Source organism: Musa acuminata, chromosome BXJ3-3, assembly GCF_036884655.1.
Source record: "Musa acuminata AAA Group cultivar baxijiao chromosome BXJ3-3, Cavendish_Baxijiao_AAA, whole genome shotgun sequence".
In the NCBI taxonomy this organism is placed as follows: domain Eukaryota; kingdom Viridiplantae; phylum Streptophyta; class Magnoliopsida; order Zingiberales; family Musaceae; genus Musa; species Musa acuminata.
Genome location: NC_088351.1, coordinates 1,503,507 through 1,527,309, shown reverse-complemented (window position 1 = coordinate 1,527,309; position 23,803 = coordinate 1,503,507). Strand labels below are relative to the sequence as shown.

At 37.3% G+C, this 23,803-nt stretch overlaps 3 protein-coding genes across 4 annotated transcripts; all 3 read left to right on the top strand.

Moving 5' to 3' along the window:
* Positions 1 to 2,772: 2,772 nt before the first annotated feature.
* On the top strand, positions 2,773 to 8,419 carry LOC103977099 (F-box protein SKIP14). Its single transcript, XM_009392518.3, has 2 exons — positions 2,773 to 4,106; positions 7,318 to 8,419. The coding sequence occupies exons 1-2, from the start codon at positions 3,417 to 3,419 to the stop codon at positions 7,837 to 7,839; spliced, it is 1,212 nt and encodes a 403-aa protein (XP_009390793.2). The 5' UTR covers positions 2,773 to 3,416; the 3' UTR covers positions 7,840 to 8,419.
* A 1,483-nt stretch (positions 8,420 to 9,902) lies between these two features.
* On the top strand, positions 9,903 to 18,858 carry LOC103977100 (elongator complex protein 3). 2 transcript variants are annotated; one of them, XM_065140755.1, is made up of 9 exons: positions 9,903 to 10,435; positions 12,526 to 12,595; positions 12,747 to 12,919; positions 13,102 to 13,276; positions 15,456 to 15,622; positions 16,287 to 16,479; positions 16,589 to 16,693; positions 17,771 to 17,923; positions 18,546 to 18,858. In XM_065140755.1, the coding sequence occupies exons 1-9, from the start codon at positions 9,972 to 9,974 to the stop codon at positions 18,702 to 18,704; spliced, it is 1,659 nt and encodes a 552-aa protein (XP_064996827.1). In that variant the 5' UTR covers positions 9,903 to 9,971; the 3' UTR covers positions 18,705 to 18,858. The 2 variants fall into 2 exon arrangements, with proteins under 2 accessions (XP_064996827.1, XP_009390795.2); XM_009392520.3 differs by having other exon boundaries at positions 16,287 to 16,506.
* A 419-nt stretch (positions 18,859 to 19,277) lies between these two features.
* Positions 19,278 to 22,822, top strand: LOC103977101 (protein-L-isoaspartate O-methyltransferase). Its single transcript, XM_009392521.3, has 4 exons — positions 19,278 to 19,633; positions 20,504 to 20,774; positions 21,716 to 21,880; positions 22,475 to 22,822. Exons 1-4 carry the CDS (start codon positions 19,478 to 19,480, stop codon positions 22,723 to 22,725), a joined length of 843 nt encoding a protein of 280 aa, XP_009390796.2. The 5' UTR covers positions 19,278 to 19,477; the 3' UTR covers positions 22,726 to 22,822.
* The last annotated feature ends 981 nt before the right edge of the window (positions 22,823 to 23,803 follow it).

The following is a 23,803-nucleotide window of genomic DNA, read 5'->3' as shown; positions in this document are numbered from 1 at the left end:
CTGGATGTGATTTTTCTGTTCTCTGTGCTGAAATGAATGCTACTTGTAAAGGGTTTCTTTCTCTTTCTTCTTTTTGTGTTGCTCCTTCAATTGGAATTGTAAGAGAATGAAAGAAAACTAGTGCTCACTGTTGTCAGCCTGATACTGTGTACAGGTTCACATCATGAGCTATGTTTATTGCCAAAACCTTTAAAGTTTGCTTTAAATTACTGTTTCTGTGATCATGTAGTTGTCACCTCGTAGTTGTCTTTGTGGTCTATGTTAAGGAATGTAAAAACAATGTCTCTGTTATAATTCCCCGATGAGGAGCAAAAGAATGCATGCTTAACTGATAATTTTCCGACAAGTGCATTTTAGAATCTCCTATAAAATTTTATACCAAATTTTGTTCCTCCATTGTCGTCTTGATAATACCTTCGTCTTATTAATGAGTAATTTAAATCCTAAAATTAAATTATATTTTGATTGTGACATTAAACCCTTGAATAAAATTAAGTTATAATACTCCTAATTTGATCCCACATGACAATAGGAGGATACTTGCATTATTTTAATGTGCACAATTAACATGAATTGTATGCATGAATGTAGGATATATGAGTGTCATATCTAATGTACATTATTTTAATACAATACATGAATTAATCATAAAATAGTATGTCTGACTCTTGAGTTCCATTACATAACTTAATATGATATATAAATGTGTTAAAAGATATTGTTATCATCTGATGTGCATGATAGTGTTAATGTGAGACATAAATATGTCATGATTTGGTAGCTTTTGGTAAAAGATAGGCTAAGAAGTCCCATCAAGAAATCAATTGCATAGTGGTGAGACTCCATCAAGAGGAAGTAATATATGTTCCATTCCAAGATAGATGTTTTATCTTTCTTGCAAACTCAAGTTTCTTTTATTATTGTTGTTAGCATTTCTGGAATGTGTCTCATCTAATTTTGTTGGTACAAAACCCCTCTATCTTATTTCCCAAAATAATACTCAATCATGGAATATATTCCCATTATCTCTCAACTTCTTACCCTTTTATTTTTCTGTATAGTTTTTTATTCCCTTTTAACCAAAAATAGTGGTCTGATCCTGAGAGCTTTAATTGATTATGGAATACTTTTTTGTTTTGATGGAATTAGGTATGTTTCCTATTTGTATAAATATAATAACTATGTTGATACATTATAAGACCTTAATTGAATATGAAGGAATTCAAAGTGAGATATCTCATATTTGGTTAGAGTGTATCACATAGTTATTCATTATTAGATGGATGTAATCACAAGAAGAGATGTTTTACATTTATTAGAGAGTTTTAATGCTTATGTGTTAGATGAATGCATCAGAGATATTTTATATAATTAAGTTACATTGAATATTTTGATGCTTATATCTCTATATATTATTCGAGGATATATTTTGTTAGATTAGGATAGTCAGATGTTTTAATTCCTTTTATCATGATAGATACATTGTATGTGAGGACATACCTTATCCAATTATGATTCATCTAACATTTAATTTTTTATATCCCAAATAGATTATTTGATGATGAGAGATAATTTACTTGATTAAAACATGCTTTTCTTTTTTTTTTTCAAACTAGAATGGTTAAAGTGATTTGATTGAACAAATTGAATAATTTGTCCGATCTACTAATTATTTCATTTAAGGATAGTTTATATATATATATATATATATTATGAAAGTGAGTTAATTAATTTTTACTTAACAAAGTAGGTCAAATATTTTCTTCCATGAAAAACAAATTAAGTCGGATATTATTTTCTCGATGAGAGTGAGTTGAGAATTTTATTCATATATGATAAAAAAAAATTTAGGGGAGAGCTTAAGAGTTTATAATAGATTTTAAAAGTTTGGAACCTATTTATAATATTTGTTCGGTAACTATTGATAGCCACAAAATATTAAATATTTCAATTTAAAAGTATTATCTTTTAAATATCATGCTAATTGATTTCTGATGACTCCTACATCAAATTATAAATATTTTTCTTAATTTAATAAAATTAAAAAATTATGTATTAATATTGCACTTTGTGTTAATAATATTTGCTACAACTAAAAATTAGAATATTTAATGAATAATGAATATTCACAACATTGAGATTTAATTTATTGGATTGAAATTGTCATCCCTATCTTTCTTCCACCAATCCACTCCCCTTTTATTTCCTACGTGGAAATAACCACAGACTCACAGTGGACGACAGCTCGGCGCACCCGTAGCGGAAAGGGCTCATCTCTTATCTGCCGACGTGGCGGGCCGGGAGCGCACAGAGCTCATTCCCTCCCATCAATTCCGTCGATCCGACGGCTCAGATCATCCCAAACCCACCGCGCCTGATCCTTCATACATCCAACGGCCAGGGTCACTCCAGAGCTACCGCCACGTGTCGGTAAACATGGAGAGCAGAAACCGCCCGCGTCGCCTCAAGTCAGACACGTGTCCGTCTCCGACTACCCTCTGCCCTTCCCTCCTCGAGTAGTAATAATAATATGCAACAAAGGCTAAATTGCGATCATACCCATTACATTGTAATTATTTTCATCAAGTCCTTCTCTGGCACAACGTGTAATGTTACACGAACTTTAAAGCTAAAGAGTTTTACATGCACGTCCCTGAGTTTAGAATCCATGAACTAAGATGGAATTTTGGATCTTCGAGGGATGGATTTGTAATTGTGGCCTTCGCAAGGGTGATGTACGCAAAACCCATTAATGCTAAATTGGGGCGACGCGTCGTGTTCTTTTTCGATTGCTACGCTTTCGTCCCTTCCCCCTGGCCGCAGAGAGAGGAGAAATAGAAGCTTTGGTGCTTTCTTCTCCGTTCTCTCCGAAGCCCTTCGATTTCCTCTCCCTCCGCCATCAGTTGTTCTCCTCCCAGCGTACGATTTTATTGCTCGGATCTGTGGTGGAATTGCTATCCTTCTTTATCTGCTCCGGTAAAAAAATTCCATTTTTTAGCTTTTTTTTTTGTTGGTCTAATTTGATGTTTATATGAATTGATGTGAGGGAAAGGTTTGTTCTTGAGAACGTATCAGGGTTGGGTCGGAAGTTGGATTAGATTGCTAATCTTTTTCTGGGTGCTGTTGGTGCTTGGTTGATGATCCTTCCCTTTCCCCATGTCTTTTTCTGTTTAGGATCCGGCTCAAGAGGGCTCGATGAAATTTTTGGGGCTGGTTTTTTTGTTTGCCATCCGAAATTGAGGGTTTTCTTGGGGTTCTGTGATTTAGATTAGGTTAGGTTTACCAAGGTACATACATATATAAAAAAAGAGCAATCTTTGAAAAATCGGAGTATAGGTCAAAATTCTTTCTTTTGATTTTGGTACAGAAGTTGGGTTGAAAAAGATTGAATTTGGGTGCGTTAGGGTTACAGTACCATGGCGTTGAATTTCCCATCTTGTTCTATATTTTCTACTCGATGTATTCATACCGATGGTGAGTCTTCTCGATTGAGATGTGAGAGGAGCCCTCTTGTCTCTCGTTGGGAGACTGATAGTGGGTTGGCCGATGTCGAAGTCGCGTACGATCCGCTTGATCTGCTACCGGAGGACCCATTCGGGATGGGGCTCGGTGACTTGTTTGGGTGGACTTTGTTGTACTCATCTGAAACCCAGTTTTGTCATCATGGTTGGATGGAAGGATGTGATGGCTGGGTCAATGAGAGCTTGACAGAATTTTCTGTTCATGAGGCTCAATCTGGAAACTTGGAATCTGGTTCGGATGCCGGACAATCTTCAAACTGCAATCATTCAGAAGCCTTCTCCAGCGGAGATGTTGGCATGCCACATGACGGCCTGTTCTTCTGTCTTGCGTATATGGATGTTCAGAGTCTCCTCTCGATGGGAGGGGTCTGCAGGTCCTTGCGGTTGGCTGTTCAGAGGGATAATCTTTTGTGGAGGTGTATGCATATTAATTCTCCTCTGAGTGAGAAGATAACAGATGATATTCTGCTGAGGCTAACACTGCAAGCACGAGAGTATCTACAGTGCTTGAGCATGTCAAGTTGTTCAAAAATCACAGATGATGGCCTGAAGCTGGTGTTGGACAATTGTCCTCGGCTGAAGAAGGTTAGTGTTAATGAATAGGAAACTTGTTTAAGTCCATTTGCTGTTTCCGTCATCCTCAGTTTATTTTTGAGTATTTTCTCCTTGTGTTATGATTCATTTATTTTCTCTACATTTATACTGCTTAACAACAGTTCATTTATTTTTTATATAAATTTATAGGAGAGATGAATTTATCATCATTGTGATTCATTTATTATAGATTATTTGATTCTATTTATTGGTGACCTTATTGGAAATGAAAATTATCATGTTGATACCATGTATGAGTTTTATGTGGCAATTTTGTTGCATAACAACAAATCAAAACTTGTTCCTTTGGTTGAAAATATTTATTGACAAGCCATGGCCTATATCAACTCTATTATAATCTTTAAAGATTGTTTGAAAACTAAGAAGGTGGTATGAAGTTGGTGAGAGATATATTGTTTTCATTGAGGTAGTGTTTAGTTGAATGATCATGTTTGATCATGCAAAGTAATGAACTTATTTAAGAAGATTGGGAAACTATCTTCTGCTTCCTTTCATTTAATGGCGGTGGACATTTTGCTCTAATTAACATACTTTTGTAGCATTACTTAGTGTTCTTCTAGCCATCAATGGAAAAATTTTCTAATGTGATACTCATATGCCTTTTTGTTGTTTAGTTTATTACAGGGGACTTATATGCGCAAATGCATTTATATTTTAGATTTAATTTTTTTAACTCTTGGCATTTTAATCTTTTGGATTGTTTTGTGTTCAAATTGCTTTACTTTAGAAGCACAGCAAAAAAATTACAAACAATAAGCTGAAATTTTGATGCTTATTGTTGTGTTCTTGAACATCTGGATTGTCTTCCAATGTTTTTGCAAGAATTTAAAGTATGCTTCCATATGTTTCTTCATTACATGCTTCCCTACTTTGTGTTGGGTCTTCTAGTCTTTTGACTATTTCTTCACCCAATATCTAAAAGTTATTGCTTGTTGTCAAAGTATAAAAAAAAAGTGACCTAATGCTGCTGTCATCAATATGGGTTTGGGCCTTTGGGGAAGGTCAATATGCATACTTTCTGGTCACCCAGGTTGCAAGATATTCCCATGGCACGTTAAGGCAACATGACTTATTTTTTCAGAGCCCAGGCACGAGGGATAATGCAAGGCATATATGTTAATTAGGTGGGAATATTATAAAAATGTGGGAAATGGAGAATTGGATGTCTTTGTCATCCTTAAATGTGTAGATATTCCAAATTTAGTATTACAACATAGATGGTAAAGGTAATTGCAAAAGATAAGGCCTGAACATTATGAGAAAGTGGCTAAGGAAGTATAAGATTCATATGACTATTTATCATGAATATGCAACTTTGATAGCATAAATTTGGTAAATAAGGTGGCCAATTTTGCATGCTGAAATTAGATGCTTCCTACTAAATGATCTTGTGTTGGCATCTTAGTAATGATTCTCGTTCTTATCTGGGTGTTTGGGGTTTGAGTATGAAAATGGCTTCTTGGCATGCAGGGTAAGGCTCTGAAAGATTTACTATCTGCAGTCCCTGCATTAGAGAAGCGTTATGTGCTAAGTCATCATTCTTATTATGCACTGTGAACCAACAAGTAATGGGTTGTGTTTCTGGGTTCTCATTCTTCTTGGGGTGTTTGGAGCTTTAAGTATGAAAATAGCCTCTTTGCATGCAGGGTAAGGCTGTGTAAGATTTATTGTCTGCAGTCTCTGCATTAGAGAAGCGTTATTCACCAGGTCATTATTGTTATTCCTCACTGTGAACCAACAAGCAGTTGGTTGTGTTTCTAGGTCAGGTGATCTTGTAATTCCTTTCCATGTGTAAGAACTGAATTTGATATCTAGGAAAGGGTAAATTGAAGAATTTGAGGCCCAGTAGCCATTTCCTAAATTGGAGTTGAGCTCCTGCTAAAGTCACAAGAGATAAATTAAACGTATTGGATGGGAATAATAGATGATTGTTATCTGGTTCTGCCTTAGTGAAACATTTTAGCAGAAACGGATGTGAAGATATGTCTAAATGATGTCTCTTATAGTTGGGTTGGGGGGCGTGGCCTAGCCCTAGCTTGAATTTGTTCAGGACTCGACCTGCATAGCATGTTGATAGCTGAGTAGGGAGTAACTGAAGTCAATAGCATAGGCTTGTTATCACCCCTCTTGCTAGATGTGATAAAATCATTCAGAAAATGGAGAGGTGGACCAGAGATCTGTCACTTTTGTTATATGTTTTCCATGGTACATGGATATCAGGGAAAATGTGTAAGGATTGTTATTTTCTTAATAGTATGTTACTTTTGTGATTTCGTTTTCTAACTTTAGTAATTTGTAGTTAACCATGCATGTCTCATTTTTCTTTAAGTTTTGTTAACAGTAGCTTGACTTTTGTGGATGAATAATCAGTCAATTTATTCGTGCTGAGTGTTACTAGAGCTATTGAGTGTAAGGTTGTTTGATAAATAGTTGCTTGTAGTTTTGAGCAGTCTTGAAATGACTGCTATTTGTGCTGAATTCTACTAGTAACTTGACTGAATTAAAGGGTTTTAATATACGGGGAAGTTGAGGGTTCTGTTAGTTCATGGCTCAGTTTAGTTTTAGGAATACAACTTTCTTGGCTTGAAAATCCAGTCATCCATTTCTAGTGTTGCTTCTTTGAAATTATGTCAGTCTTGGGGTTTGTGGATCCTGCCTGTGTATTTCTCATGATTCATTATTTATCCAGTTCCTTGTAGTTTAACTCTGTGTCTTAGGGATTTGATTAGTATTGTTTTCTTGTGGAAAGAAAAATGGGAAGATATTGTGTATGATGAAATTGATGTAACTACCCTATGGTCAAGCTCCTACATTTCTATGAGCATGGCATGACTTCAGGTTTCTCTGCTGAAAATTTCTTTATTTGTTTTTTGCAAGTCAATTTTTTTTACTTTCTAAAGATAGGATTTGCACTTCTGTGAATCATATCTAGTGAAAAGGAAAAAAGCAAAGCATTTGGTCCTGCTTTTTTGCATTTTTGATCTTTTGTAGTCCTGGTGCTATTAGCTTCCTTGTGGATGATCAGATAAATCACCAGAGGACTCTGTCACTGTTATTTAGTGGTATTAGATAATTTGGGTTAGAGTAATCTGTAGACTACTTAGGTTTCTTCTGACCATACTTTTAATTATTTGGCTTTGTGATATGATATTAATGTTTGTTTCTCTTTGGGGCTATGCAGTTAAGTGTTCCCGGATGTGTGAGACTAAGCATTGATGGCATCATAAACAACTTAAAAGCCTTCCAATCCCGAGGTATGCCAGGAATAGAGCACCTCAAGCTTGGTGGGTTTTTCATTATATCGCCACAACAATATGGAGAGCTGAAGATGTTGCTAGGTGTGGACCAACGTCAGCAAGGCCAAACTCGGAACCCGCGGTTCTACCACATTCATCGCCTATCTCCTGCTTGCTATGATGACTGCATCCTTGATATTGAAATGTGTCCGGTGTGTCACAGATACAAGCTTGTTTATGACTGCCCTTCAGAGAGTTGTCAAGAGAAGGGTCCTAATCATTGCAGAGCTTGTGACGTTTGCATCGGCAGGTGTGTTCAATGTGGGAAATGTGTTAAAGATTGCACATATGTTGAGACATTTTTCCTTGAATACCTCTGTTCAGATTGTTGGAAGCCGCCACCAGTTCACCGTGACACTGAAGTGAAGTGGCCACTGGTTCTCCATGACACCGACGAAGCGAAGTAAATTTGCTTCAATATTGCATCTCAAACTATTGATGTGGGGTGTTGTTGCTTGGTATGACCCCAGAGATTCGAGTTCAGGTGTCCTTATTTTCTTTGTTGGTTCATGTTCTTCGAGTGATCCTGTGTTCTGACCGTAGTCAAGCAAGAACCAGGAGTGATTTATATGGAAGGGGGAAAAATAAATCTGATGAACTTGAATTAAAAGGAAAATTACATTGTTGAGAACGGTTGAAAAGCAGTTCAAGCATGAAGATAAGATTCAGAAGCAGATTTCCAGGTAGCTTTGACATGCCTTTCTATTTGATGCTGCCTGTGGTTAACCGTTGACTTCTATATTGCCGCTGCTTGGAGTAAACAAATCTGGGTTGACTTTCTATTAAAGATTCTGATTACCAGGAATCTGTAAGAGAAGTCCATTCTGTGGTAATTTTACTTTTTATTCAATGCCATGTTGAAAAATGGTTTGCATCAATGCTGCCAAGTCTTACTGACCTGAACAATAACTTTGGTGGTAATGTTTGTGAAACAAACCTCATGTTGTTTGTGTTGCATAATGCTATACTGCTTCCAACCTTGAAATATGTGGTGACTTTGAAAAAAACCTCATGTTGTCTATTACTTAAGATGGATGCTTGAAATATTAAATTTTATTGGATGGGATTTTAAATATTAAAACATTAATAAGGGTCGATCGTAATTTTATCATTTTGGTTGGGGTGTTTTTTTTTTTTATTAATTATATTATTTAAAACATAAATTTTTTTTCTTAAATTTGGATCTAAATATTTAAAAAAAATTTATGATATTCTTAATCATTTGTTGTGAATGAATGCAAATTTGTATTAAATTTGCATGCATACATAAACATCTCTAAAGTCTTTAGAGCCCTGTAAAAAAATAAAAAAGATTATAGACCAATAATTATACTTAATTTTTTAAAGTTAATTGATTCTCAATATAATAATAAGAACAAACTTCAATTAGTGTTTTAAGTTTTTTAAAGATATTAAATATTTTTTTAAATTAGTAGTATTTGCATTTATCTGAATTCAAGGATAGGAAACAAAAAAAAACATGGATTTACATATCTGAAGGAATAAACACACGGAATCAAAATATTGAGAGAAATATATATGTTATATTTAAATTTTTAATACCTTTTCAAATTCATGGTAATGATGATTATGGAATATATGTTGATATTTTGATATTTTTAATACCAAAATCTAGATATTTTGATGAATATATTTTTATAATTTAAATTTTGGAATATATATGTTATCGAGTGAATTCTTGAAAAAAATTTATATCTTTAATAATTTTTTGCATAGCATCCGCATGAAAATATTATTTTATCCTTGCCATCACCAAATCTAACTTCGTCTTCGCCCTTCATCCTCTCCCCTCTCCTACTAAGGATGACAATAGGATAAGAGACCATAAGTAAATCCTTTGGTTGCTTTATGTTTTTATGTATCGTTTGATTTACGCACTTTATCATATTTTTGCCCATCCTCTTTCTTCTTAAATAATTACCTTATCACATGCCGCATAAGCATGGCTATACACAAAGGTAACCAAATGATGAAGGCATCATCTTCATTATTCTCACTTATACCCCCTCCACTTGTGCCTTTGTTATTGACCATGAAGATTACGTGTGAAGAAAGAATGAGTAGCGGAGTGCTGAAGAGAGGGTTGTGGTCGTTGAAGTAACGATAGCGACAGGGAGGGAAGGAGAGTTAGCAATCACTTATGAGGTTCGATAAAATTGACGATGTTAAGTAGAGGTCGGTAGTCAACAAAGATACTTTCAAGAATTTTTGGAAGAGTTTTTTCTTCGATAATTTACCTTTAAAGTTGAGATGGGCAAATGTTTGTTTTTAAGACTCACATATCTTATTTTATTTAAAGTATTTTTTGTTTAATGATCTGAAAAATGGTGTCTCATCGACGGACCTAAAAATAATTTATTGGAAGCGTTGTGCTAACTCGAGTTCGATTCAGGCTCAGGTTTCACTCGACCACCTTGCAACCCTAATTAAACTAAACGCGTACCAATCTCCGAGAGGTCGCGACACGTTCTCGTTCTCCCGACTGCGGTTCCTACTCGAGTCGCAAAGCACCGACTTCATGGCATCGCCGGAGCCGCGCAAGAAGCCGAACCCCGGACGCGGTGGCGTCTCCATCCCGCTGGGGATCTCCGAGGAGGAGGCGCGCGTCCGCGCCATAGCCGAGATCGTATCCGCCATGGCCGAGCGCTCCCGCCGCGGCGAGAGCGTCGACCTCAACGCCCTCAAGTCCGCCGCTTGCAGGAAATACGGCCTTGCCCGCGCCCCGAAGCTTGTCGAGATGATTGCCGCGGTACCCGAGGCGGACCGCGACGCGCTCCTCCCAAAGCTCCGCGCCAAACCCGTCCGCACCGCCTCCGGCATCGCGGTCGTGGCGGTCATGTCGAAGCCGCACCGGTGCCCCCATATCGCCACCACTGGGAACATATGCGTGTATTGCCCTGGTGGTCCTGATTCGGATTTTGAGTACAGCACGCAGTCATATACTGGCTATGAGCCTACCAGCATGAGAGCCATCCGAGCCAGGTATTCGTCATGTCTTTTCCGCTTGCCCCTCGGATACCCTTTTTGTTGATTGTTATTTGAATGGTTCTACGGCTTATGTTGCTCAAGATTTCTGGGAGAAAATAGATAAAAAAAGGATTGTTTTTTGCTGTAAGAAAATACTTTTGGTGGTACATCAAGAAAGACCTCTTCACCAAACATTTTGGAGTAGGATTTTCTGCTTAGTACATGATGATTTCTTGTTTCGATGGCTTTATTTGATCAAATAATTATGTTCAGGAAAAGCCAATCTTTGCTTAATTATATCTGACCTGAGATTTTACCTCCCATAACGATAATTTCTTGGTGAAAAGATCTAGTATTAAGTACTTGGGCCTGAATTAGAAGTGTCAGAGCTTGGATCCTTGCCTGAATCAAAATTTTTAAATATGCACAGGAAATAAGAGAAATATTCCAAATTTAGTCTCAATGAAGGTCCTCTAGTTTCTTGTTGGAAAGGCAGTCTTCCAGCGAGTCAAACAAACTCAATCTGAACTCGAAGCAGAATCTTTGAATTATGTGAAACCAATAAGAGAAATAAATTCTAAATATGTTAATTCAATAATGTTTCTCAATATAGAAAGAAATAGTATTTTGTGATAACTTGTAGAGTTTCATAAACAAAATAGGGGTCTTATAGATGAATGAATCTTTTCCTACACCAATTATAGCTCTAAGTTAGAAGAAACCGGAAGCATATAGCTGGAAAGAGTTTGTGCAATAAATATACTCATTCTTCTCTGTGAAGTTAGTGTCTTCTTATTTGTGGTCTGTTCAAGGTCTTAACTGTTTATATCGTGCATCATATTACTTATTACCTATTACCGGAAGGCAACTCATTTGACCTCCTTGGTCACCATCAAAGAACATGGGAAGCTGTCCTCCGATCCAACTATTCCAAATTTATGTAATCATCAAAAGTTAATTTGTTCTAAAATTTGTGACTGTATTTCTCAGCTTGTGAAATATGCTACCGAGCATCATCAAGGTGGCTTCAGAAGTTTTGATCCACACCATTAATTGAAGGTTGATACATGCAATTGCACCAGCTAGATATTAAAAAATGTTGCATGTGAATGTCTATGGGTCTAAATGGAACTGAACATGATTAAGCTATATTTGGTTCCTTTATAGTTCATTTATAGTTGAAACTTCTTGGCATCATTCCACTGGATTATAATCCAAACTTTCCTGAAAAATTCATGGAAGGGACTGCTGAGATCATCTAAAGCATTGAGAGATGTACACATTGTTTAAATCTTGCCAAGCTTGATCCTTAACTCTCAGGTTACATTGTACCATTATTCTACAGCCAAGTGAGCTGGAAAAAATTCTAGCTATTCTCATCTATTAAGCAATCTAAAAGAGCATGCCTTTATCTCAAACTTCAAGTTGAAGATGAGCTGCTCTAACAGGGTATTTTAATGGACAACTGAATTGGGGTCATTTGTTGCATAGAATTGATAAATAGGCCCATGATCACTGTGCTAGTTATAACATAGTATTCACAAAGGAACACATTTCGGTCACACTTATGGCCGAGCCAGATAGAAAGCTTTAAGCAAGCTGATTCTCATATTAATATTGTAGCTTAAAACTGATACTTAGGTCCATGAATACTGTGCTAGTTACAGCATGGTATTCACAAAGGATTACATTTCGGTCACACTTATGGCCGAGCCAGATAGAAAGCTTTAAACTAATTGATTCTCATATGAATATTGTAGTAGGAAGTGTTGATTCTAATGAACGAGCCTTGTTGTTTTAGGATATCTTTTGACACCAACTTGCAATTTTGTAATAGCTCCTGGAAACAAAGAAGAACTTATTTCAATATGCTCCAGTTCTCAACCATTTGTCTTCTTTGTCTTTTTATATATACCATCTGGACCCATGTTTAGGTTATTGTTTCTTGGATTTCCTTCTAGTGGGGAAGGAGCCATTTAGGCAGTCATGAGTCATGAACATTATATATCTTTTTTTCTCCTCACCTGATCAATTCTGATATTTTCATCACCATCTTCTTTGCTTATATATGCATGCACTAATGCTAGTTGATTTTGTGGTTTCAGATACAATCCATATGTCCAAGCTAGAAGCAGAATAGATCAACTGAAAAGGCTAGGTCACAGTGTGGATAAGGTTTATGTTTCTACAGTATAATTATAAAGCTTCTAGAATATTGAGCATATTGGACTCTATCTGTATATTATTATAGTCTTCAATATATGATCATTATTATTCATATTTATAATCATAGTATTTCAAAATCTAACTCTGATACCATGTGCAGGTTGAGTTCATCTTAATGGGAGGGACTTTTATGTCACTGCCTGCTGATTATCGTGATTATTTTATTAGAAATCTTCATGATGCTCTATCAGGACATACTTCTGCCAATGTTGAGGAGGCTGTACGCTATTCAGAGCATGGGGCAACTAAATGTATTGGCATGACAATTGAAACGTGAGAATTCAGATTTTTTGCTTGTGTTGCTTTATGCTACGTTTTCAAAGACCTCTTAAGTATTTAATTGAAGATGTACTGAACTTTAAGTTTATTTATGCAAGTATCAGAAGGTCACTTTTTGTTAGGTGTCTTTAAGGTCTCTTCTCAATCAGCTAATCTATTATTTACTTGTTTGTCAGGAGACCTGATTATTGTCTGGGACCGCATCTACGTCAAATGTTGTCTTATGGGTGTACCCGTCTTGAGATAGGGGTTCAAAGCACGTATGAAGATGTTGCTCGTGACACAAATAGAGGCCATACAGTTGCTGCTGTGGCTGATTGTTTTTGCTTGGCTAAAGACTCTGGTTTTAAGGTGGATTCCATCGCTCGTGCAGCCCCAGTCCCCCAAACCCCAAACCCCCCCCCCCCCCCCCCACACACACACACCCAAAAAAACCACCACACACATTTAGTAGTTCTCATTTTAAGATGCTATATAATCCATTGATCATATTTAAGTGAGCATATGTCGGTATGTCATTACAGGATATATGCATGTAGAACTGCAGGACTTAAATAACACATTGCATACTTCTGTAGTAGCTAAATATTGGGCATCTGTGGTTTCTTGGTATTACATAGTGGACTTGAACATTATGTGATTCCTTTGATCTATAACCAACAAACTAGTAGCTTATTACATATAAGAGTGGATATTCTAATTTAAGTTTATTTTAGTCTTAGCTTCTCGATTGTTTTCTCCAGATATAGTATGTTACAGCTTTTGCTTGTATTGTTTAATCTGATAGCGGGGAAGTAAGTCTGGTTCTTCATTTTGAAAGTGTAAATATGTTGGGTAGGTGTGTTGATGGGGCCTGATAAACCAAGACCAAAACTTGAAGCCTACATGAATTACTGGGTATGGACCTTGAATTTGGATCCATTAGGACTTAAGGTATGTGCCTTAGATCCATGCCTGATCATGTGTATAGATCTGATATGAAATTTCAGGCATATATCCTTGTCTTTGAATCATAGGTTTGTTAGATTCTTGATCACATGGATCTGAACCCAAATCTGATCTGGTAGCACCCAATTGATGGTCATAACATCATAGAACATGCACCCCTTTTTGAAAGAATGAATTGCTAACCTTTGTATTTTTACAGTATTGATTCCGGTTGTTAATTTAATGACTGAAAAAGAAAAAGAACACACTCAACTTGTTTATATCATAATATTACCATGTTTCTCATAACTATTGTTATGCTTGTAGTCTGTTATTGTAAAATTGAAAATTTTATAGTTTTTTAATTCTTTTAGTTGGTACTTGAGATCAAGGTATGCAATTTCGTACCGTACCGGAGTTTCGACGTTCGCTCGGTACGGTACAAAACTGTATTCTGAGCGGTATATCGTTCGGTATATATATATATACATATATATATATACATATATATATATATATACATATACATATATATACATATACATATATATATATATATATATATATATATATACATATATATATAATTTGGTGACGTCGCCTCTCTCTTCTCTCAGGCGGGGCAACGTTGCCTTGTTTATATATATATATATATATATTAATAAATATATATTTATATATAAAAGGCGACGCGATGTCGTCTCGTTGATATATATATATATATATCGTTCCGTCTGGTAACGGGCGGTCCGTGTATCGGTAAGCTGACAGACCGGTATGTACCGCTCATACCGAACGGTATTATTCGAAATTGCATACCTTGCTTGAGATTCACTTATTAGTTAATTACATGGGATGCTACAAACTTTATAATTGGATTACAATGTTGGCCTAGTTACTCAAGTCATAACCAAATACTAAGGTGCCATGTAGACAAATTGCATGATTTTCATGGTCTGCCTGGGACAATTTACCTATCTGTTGCCTTTGTTGTTACCTTCCATGTAAAACTGATACTGTGAGAGTGTAAGGTATTAGATAATTTTCGCTGTACTAATAATTTTGGTTGATGTTCTCAGCTAGTTGACTTACATTAGAGAAGATATTAAAAAAAAAGAAAAATCAAAACTTACCCTTCCCTCTTCATCTGGATTTTTTGCAAGTCCTGATTTTGCAAACTTACACTGTGACTAAGAAGTTCTTTATATTTTCCCAACATTTTGTGTGTTTTTTGAGACAATTCTCTTTGGTCTCTAGCTGACTTTTAGCACAAGCCCAAGAGATGATGCCGGTTGACTGCTGGTTGTGAAAACATTTCTTAAATCTTTCACAGAGCCTTGTCAATTTGAGTTGTAATGTATAGCCAATCTTATAGTGATAGTGAAAGTTTGGATGGCAGCTCTCTTTTTTTTAATCCTATGGGTAAATATTTCACTATATTTGTTGGCAAGTTCTTTTGTCTTTATTTTTGATATCTATGAATATGTCTTCATTAACTGTGATGATACCCCAAGGTTTGAAGTGTTTTTTGTGGTGCAGTGTCCAGAATGATTTATCTGCATGGTGCTCCTGACTTTGTTAAGTTTCTTGTTGGCTTTTTTAGGTTGTTGCTCACATGATGCCTGATCTTCCAAATGTTGGAGTTGAAAGAGATTTGGAAAGTTTTAAAGAATTTTTTGAAAGCCCAGCTTTCAGGGCGGATGGTCTTAAAATCTACCCAACACTTGTGATTCGAGGAACTGGCCTTTATGAATTATGGAAAACTGGCAGGTACAATATTCTTTCAGTATTTACAAGCACATTACCATCTACCCTTGAAAATATTTCAAGTGCATGTAAACCTTCTATTTCCAAGCTGTCTCATTTTAAGGTATTAACTAGGGTATAGTGGTGCATGTTATCTCATACCATAGTAAATCTCGGATATGGGTCCTTGGCTTGGCCATACTGGTACTAGAAGGGGGCTGGAAGAGGAGGAGAAGGTGGAGAAGAGGTGGAGTTACAGGAGGAGGAGGTACCCTGCGGGCCAGCAATGGCAAGCAGCACGAGGGACGCAAGTGTGCAGTTGTGCACGCATGACAGGCGAGGAGTTTAAACCTCAATTACAAAATAGAGTTGACTGGGTTTACGGCCCAGTTCAGGTCGGATAGAGGGTTATTGGACCTGAACCACCCAAAAGGAGATTGTCCGCATCCTAGTTCCCATTGGATCTGTAAATACTGTCCAGTATGGACTGGTCTGGATGGTATTTAGAACCTTAACTTCTAGTGTTCTTTTTATATGGCATTGATACATTTTTGGTTATCTGAAGGCAGTGGTATAATTGATATCTCCTCATTTGGCATCTTAACATTTTTGAAGCTTGCTTGTCCAGATTTAAAATTTAATGATGATAGTTGGGATATGGATGTTTAATTCCTAATATTTTCTTCAGGTATAGGAATTACCCACCAGAGCTCCTGGTAGACATTGTTGCAAGGATTCTATCAATGGTACCACCGTGGACACGTGTTTATAGAGTCCAAAGAGATATCCCTATGCCCCTTGTTACTTCTGGAGTTGAGAAAGGAAATCTACGTGAGCTTGCTTTGGCACGGATGGAAGATTTAGGCTTGAAATGCCGAGATGTTAGAACACGTGAAGCTGGCATACAGGCTTGTTTATTCTAATCCATATTTACTATAAAATCCAAGATTCAAATATAGAGAATGACAAATGTTGTGCAAATTATTTTAGGACATCCACCACAAAGTTAAGCCTGATGAAGTTGAGCTTGTGCGGCGTGATTATGCGGCAAATGAGGGCTGGGAGACCTTCCTGTCATATGAAGATACACGTCAGGTATTGGCTGCTAGTTACATTTTTACATGTTTTTGTCAGTTGTATAACAAGAGTTTCCAATTTTGTGGACTGTGAAATGCTTAGCTAAGTACTGTTTTGGTTATATGTTGTTGAAGTTGTTTACTGTTGCCTTTACCAATATTAGTCTTGAAATTTTATTAGCTTCACTTTGTGTGTTAATGTAATAAATAAGAAATTTCTAAGTGCTTCACTTATATGATCCTATTATGTGCATGTTATGCATCACTGCAGTTGATGCAAAAGTTATGATCTTATAATGTGTAAAATTTTTAGCTAGCATCCATCCAAGTATATATTTTCTGGTAACATTTTTTTGATGGGAGAAGTTGGTAGATTGGCATGAGGCCTTTTAGGCTTTCATGTTTTTAGATCCTTCAGAAAAATCCATGGGGTCACTGAACAGCCTTAAGCTGTATCTTACTTTTTGAGCAGTGTCAGAAAAGCTGACTTGTGCAGTCTTGGTTATAAAATAAATTAGCAGACTCAATATGCTCGAGTAATTGCTGAACTCATGTATACTTTCAACATGATGAACTAAATGGGTGTGATGCAGCTTGAATCTGATGACATCCTGTTTCAGCATGGTATTGTTGATAACTCAATATACCAAGTGAAAGTTAGCTATTTCGTTTTTTTTCTTTGTAAAACTTAAACAAGACTTACCTGAATCATGCAGCCCTAATAAAGTTGAATGTTGTTTGTTAAATAGTTGTATTTTGTCTACTAGATTATATAATTTTCCATACATGCAATGTGAATGTTAGCTTGCTATGAGAATGCTTTAATTACCTAAGTGTTTAAAATGCTGGATTGAGTGTGATTCTACATTTATCTGGATGTTATATTTCACTAGTTTTAACTTTATATCTGCTGTTCTCCTCTCATAGTTGCTGTCAATAGAATAGTTCTTATATTCTATTTTCAGCATCTTCTGTATGATGGTTAGCTCCTTAAGATTAATTTGCATTGTATATTGTGTTAAACAGTCTCTCTATTTCCACACTTTTCATGAATCTGTGCTCAAACCTCAACTTTCTGATTTTGCTCATGTATCAGGATATTCTTGTTGGTTTGTTGCGTTTGCGTAAATGTGGACGCAACACAACATGCCCTGAACTTATGGGGAGGTGCTCAATCGTTCGTGAACTTCATGTCTATGGAACTGCAGTCCCTGTGCATGGGCGTGATGCTGATAAGCTGCAGCATCAGGTACTTTTTATGACTTCTGTTCATTTACATTTAAGTTTACTACCCACATATTCAACTGCTTAGAGTAGTCACCAAATATGGCCTCTTATACACGAATCACATATATTTTTTACTAGGGTTTCAACCTTCTATTACTTCTGTGTCCTTTTTGTTGGTCACAGATTAGCTGCCTGTGCCCCACATTGTCCGATAATATTAGCCTTCTATTTGTTCAAGAACACCTGCATATTCCTTTCATGAAATAATGGTAGACAAGAGGTCTTTCCAGAATTATCAGGGAATTCCTTTTGTGTAGTTTTTCCACTAAACATTGTGTCAGTTCATCAGATTTTTCTTGAAGCAAAATTGAAGTGCCTTCCACAAGTTGCAAATCCAATTGCTTGATGAATAGTATTGATCAAGGGGGCTTCTGCTAGAATGTTCACTTGCAATAACTTAAAAGTCATATTCTGTATCCCGTTATTGTTTCAAGTTAATTATTCGTTTATAGTATATGAAATGAACTCCATTCTCACGTGTAGTTTTCATGTACATTTTTTTGATCCGTGTTACATCAAGCTCATCTTGACATTCTAGTTTTGGAACGATAGAGCCGTTTACTAGTTTGTTCATCATCTTGCAGGGTTATGGGACACTCCTGATGGAAGAAGCTGAAAGGATTGCTCTGAGGGAACATCGGTCGACAAAATTAGCTGTAATTTCGGGTGTCGGAACACGCCATTATTACAGAAAATTGGGGTATGAACTTGAAGGTCCTTACATGGTAAAATATGTAACATAACGGCATGAAAATACACATGTAAACTTCATCAGAGTTTGCAAGTTAAAATCAACAAGCTTGTGAGATTTACTGGCAACTGTTGTTCTTGCCATTCTGTATGTTTGTGCATCCTGAACACAACAGTTCTTTTTTAATCTGTCACAAATTCAGTGTCTCAGAATGCTCGAAATGACTCAAACTTGTGGAGACTGGTATGATATTTCCTTCACAAGAACAGCTTTTGATCTTTGGTGGAAAATAAGAGATTGTACTAAGATTAAATTGATTGCCCTAACTTTCCCTAACTTTCGTGCTTAGACTGTTAATAAACACTTACCATGTTTGGGATTCATGATCTGAGATCTTGTTGCTGGTCATGTTTGGGATTCATGGTCGAAAATGGATTCAATGAAATCTATGTAATTAGATTCAATGTTTATTAAGCTCCAAAGAGCTTATTATATAGAGACATCATCCAAGATGATTTCAATGAATAAAAAGAATTAAACTAAAGATGATTAAATGGGCCGGCTCGGCTCGGGTCGGCCTGGCGAGAACCATATGTGCCCTAATTGGGCTGCCCTTTCAAGTATGGAGGTCCGGCTCGCATTGGCAGCCGAGGGAGCTCCAAGTCGGCGACCGACCTAAGCCACCTCGCGGTCCTCGCGGGCGCTGCCCAACGTGGCCACTTGTCGACGAAGCAGCCCGCGAGGGTGGCACTTACCCGTGGCTGCATCAGCCAGAGCGACAGCGGTACCCCGGTCGACTAGGTTATATACGGCAGCACCGGGGCGATGCTCGCTCCGCCTCACGCCGGCTGCTACGCAGTGGCGCTAGCTGCCGTCGCCTTCTCGCGTCCCCGTCCGCTCTACTCCTCCCTTTTCCAACACCGCTCTCTCGCTTTCTCTTCCCGTGCTTCCCTCCGTTTCAATCTCTCGTCCGGAATGGAGGTACAGCGACTAGCCTCATCTTATCTTTTCCTTTCCCATGTAAATTCTTCCTTAGATTTAAAGCTAATCCGCATCATGCGAAGTTACTAGCCGAGGACCCTAATATTGAAGCTACTGCTGGTATTTTAGCACTTGTTGAGTAGAATCATGTAGGGGATTTGTTCCTAAGGAGGCTACTAAAAGAAAACCCATTGTTATCTATATGAAAGTATTGCTCTTTACTGATAGCCAAAAGTGCAGACACGCAAAAAAAGTGAGCCTCCTCCATGCTTCTTCTAATTGCTTGAAATTTAATGTAGGATGTGCTTCTAACTGGTTAAGCTTTTGGGATTGATGGTCTTTATCATTGGCATCAGAGTCTACACTTTTTATTACATCCGGTGTTCTTTATCATCCTCTTTATCATGGTATCAGAGCAAAAACTAGCTGTATACATATATATTGGGTTACTAGTGCTGACAAGCTAGCTTTATTGTTATGCAAGAATGCTGGCTGCTTAAATCTGATTGCTTAAAGATATCAAGTTAAAAAAACCATGATGGTTCCGTAGGCTCTGTCGATTCTCCTCTTATTTGCACTTATGAGTTTTATCATTTCTCCCCTCGCGGAGTCCTATGATATGTGCTTTCTTTGGTGCTGCTTTCCATTGGTAAAACTTGTGACCATTACATCAGTTTGTATAATTGTTATCGATGCATCTCTCAGTTTATTTCTGTTCTTTGGGTGGGTGTGTGTGGGTGCGAGTCTGTGTATGTTTCTGTCAGCTATTAGATTTTAATTGTTCAATTAAGAGTCACCTGCTACACTATTTGTTTCTTTGTTTTTCTCTCTTATTATGGAAAAACTCTTTTTTCCCCTTTTTGTACCCAGCACTTCTCTACAAAAGGCTCGATGGATAAAAACGAAGGATTGGTGGAGCAATTAAAGCACTATGGTATGATCAAGTCAGATAAAGTTGCTGAAGTAATGCAGATTGTCGATAGAGGCCTATTTGTACCTGAAGGAAGTCCAGCTTATGTTGACAGCCCTATGCCAATAGGATATAATGCAACCATATCTGCACCTCACATGCATGCAACTTGTCTCGAACTACTGGAAGAACATCTACAACCTGGAATGCGTGCGTTGGATGTTGGTTCAGGTGCATTATACATCATTTAGCCAGTGAGCTTATTTTTCTGAATCATGAGTGTCTATGGTTTTCTTCTAAATTGGATACCATTTGCATCAATATTACCTTTATAGTTAATATTGGGATGAAAAATATTAGCGTGCCTGGTAAACTGCACACATATGATCAGCATTCTATCTTTTTGTAGGTGACGACAACAATATGAAAAAAGTAGCACTTGAGAGGATGTATTTTTACGAGGATGGAATTGTGATACATAACACTTATTATCCTTGTTGTTTTTGTGTTAGGTTTTTGTTAACTTGATAAGGCTGTTACAAATGTGAATTTGATGATTTTTTGGAATTAGGCACATATTAAGTATCTGCTATAATATATAGCTATACTGGTTTATGATGCTAGATGTTTATAAAGGGTTGTTTAGGTCTTTTTCTTAATTACCTTTGTTCTCATGGAATTTGTTTTATTATAGCATGTTAAACCTAACCTGCCCATTGATCTCTTTGGTTGAGTACTTCTATAATTTGTTTGGGCTTTTTCTTTAGTCATTGAGTACTTGTGTCCTTTTATAATTTGTTTCGGCATGATGTTCTTTTAAATGGACAAAAATATGGTTGGGCATCTTATCTAGCAATTGCAAACATTATACGATACATCAGCACTGAACGATGTAGAAGAAATCGCCTGGGCTGAAGCTGCTGTAGGTGGGGCATTTTTCTTGTGTTAAGCTTTTAGCACACAATATCTGTGTTCGCGTAAAGTTATTTAAAAAAATGTTGTCACTGACCCACAAATTCTCAATGGTTAAATGCATTCTTGAGCATCGTCTAATTTTTTGTTTCACACCCATCTTTTGGATTTATTACTGCTGTAAGGTATGAGAGATTAGGTTTATACTCATCATTGCCATTGCGGATTTAAGTTGACACCTGCTTGTGATTTTGAAACAGGGACTGGATATTTGACAGCTTGTTTTGCAATGATGGTCGGGCCGCAAGGCCGCACTGTGGGAGTTGAACACATTCCTGAACTGGTTGCTTCTTCCATCAACAGCATCAAGAGAAGTGCCGCATCATCTTTATTGAATGAAGGTTCCCTCTCTGTGCATGCTGCTGGTACGTGAACTTCTCTGTTCTTGGTATAGAATGTCTTCAGCATAATTTTCATTATTGTGGAATATAAAGCAGACCTAAATAATTCTAACAATAGAAGAGTTGGGAAGGTTGAGGATAGTCAATAAAGGTATGTCAATCTGATGGTCTTCATGGGTGTTTTACACTGACAAAGAGTGCTTACAGGTTCTCTCCTTGGAGGGATGATATTGTGCTTGATAATGGTATAGCAGTCACCGAGGAAGGCGACTTGAGAAAATTTTTTTTTGAGGGTTTGAAAGTGAAAGGATGGAACTATAAACTTCGCTAATAGATAAGAAAAGACAAATCCAGTACAACATCTTTGGTAATAGATAAGGGATGGAACTATTACATCAAAAAGTTTACGTTCGTAGACAATGTCTATCTACTTGTCATTTGTTTTGGTGCAATCTTGACATTGTTGATACTTAACCTTATTGTGTTGTTCAATACATGCTGCCAGTAGGTGAAATCTCTGAAACACCTAATGTTTCAGACACATATATTGAGTGAAAGAAGAGGGTTTAGGAAGTTTCTTCTTTCTTCATGACCTCTGTTCTTCTGTAATTGCTGTAGATGGAAGGAAAGGATGGCCTGAACTGGCACCCTACGACGCCATCCACGTTGGCGCTGCGTCCCCCGACATCCCTCGAGCACTGCTGGAGCAGCTGAAGCCTGGCGGCAGGATGGTGATCCCCGTTGGCAACTTCTTCCAGAATCTTAAGGTGGTCGACAAGAATGACGACGGCTCCGTCCACGTCTACAGTGAGGCTTCCGTGCGCTTCGTCCCCCTGACGAGCCGTGCAGCACAGCTTCAAGACTACTAATAGCAGTGTGGGACTTCAACTATAGATGTACCAGATGGAACGACTTAGTTTGATGCCATTACAACCCCTAAAAAGTGATGTTTGCGTTTCCTTTGCATGGTTTGGATAAGGATCTCTGATCTCCTCCCGTACTCGCTGGACCCGCTATGTCGACCCGTTAGTCCTCGGGTTCGGATCCACTTCAGGTATTACGATACCGTTTGCAGGTCTGGTACGGTTCGGCCTCTCTTGCGTCTAGTCAATATCCGAACCAGACACGTGGCGAACCAATTCTTTAAATACCAAACCCTTCCCGTTCTCAAGGTTCTTCTCTTGGCGTTGTGGATCTCTCAGGAGAGCAGGCGGCGCTCGCTTCCGATCTCTCATTTGATCGTCATTCGAGAGACTGGTATTACTCCTCTCTGTTACGCTGTGTTCCTTGTTTCCATGTTCTACCTTTCATGACGATACATGCTGCAGTTTCTTCACTCTTTGCGATGTAAAGATCGGGATGTTATTCTGGGCTTACTTGAGATTTTTAGATCTCAAAACCTATTTAGTGATATGTTAATTGCTTGTCTTGAACCCGATGAAGTCATTCTATTCGGCGGTATGTTCTTGATGTGATAAACCTGGTGTCACCACGGTTTCGATGCCCCGAATTCGACAAAGCGGTCGCCTCTTCTTTTCTCTGGCTTTAACATTTTCTTTTGTTTGCGAATCGTATTCACTGTGGCACTCTTCATCTCAGTGTCCTCGTGATCGAGCTACGACATCAGTGTATCAGATCTGGTTAAATATCTTATTTGACAAATTCTGAACATATTAATTAGTTTAATTGGTAAATATATTGATAATTGATTGTAAAATTTTAGAATCAAATCTTGTTTTTGCCACTTTTTTTTCACGGGAAAAAAAATCTTCTGTAGCTTGAGAGCTTTCATGTCAATTATCTCTTGGAGGTTAGTTTATTTCAGACATGGATGGCGCCATAAGAGAAAAAAGGAACACTAACAAGGTTTGCTAAGATTGTAAACTATAATCTGCAAATCATGCATATGATTATCTTGAGATAAATTTACTTATTAGTCGACGCCCT

Excerpts from the sequence above, each read along its gene's own strand:
- LOC103977099 (XM_009392518.3), top strand. The coding sequence starts at position 3,417 with ATGGCGTTGAATTTCCCATCTTGTTCTATATTTTCTACTCGATGTATT. Across the intron at positions 4,107-7,317 it reads ATTGTCCTCGGCTGAAGAAG|TTAAGTGTTCCCGGATGTGT; the intron begins GTTAGTGTTAAT and ends GGGGCTATGCAG.
- LOC103977100 (XM_009392520.3), top strand. The coding sequence starts at position 9,972 with ATGGCATCGCCGGAGCCGCGCAAGAAGCCGAACCCCGGACGCGGTGGC. Across the intron at positions 13,277-15,455 it reads CTAAAGACTCTGGTTTTAAG|GTTGTTGCTCACATGATGCC; the intron begins GTGGATTCCATC and ends TGGCTTTTTTAG. Across the intron at positions 16,507-16,588 it reads CACGTGAAGCTGGCATACAG|GACATCCACCACAAAGTTAA; the intron begins GCTTGTTTATTC and ends AAATTATTTTAG.
- LOC103977101 (XM_009392521.3), top strand. The coding sequence starts at position 19,478 with ATGCTCGCTCCGCCTCACGCCGGCTGCTACGCAGTGGCGCTAGCTGCC. Across the intron at positions 19,634-20,503 it reads ATCTCTCGTCCGGAATGGAG|CACTTCTCTACAAAAGGCTC; the intron begins GTACAGCGACTA and ends TTTTGTACCCAG. Across the intron at positions 20,775-21,715 it reads TGCGTTGGATGTTGGTTCAG|GGACTGGATATTTGACAGCT; the intron begins GTGCATTATACA and ends ATTTTGAAACAG.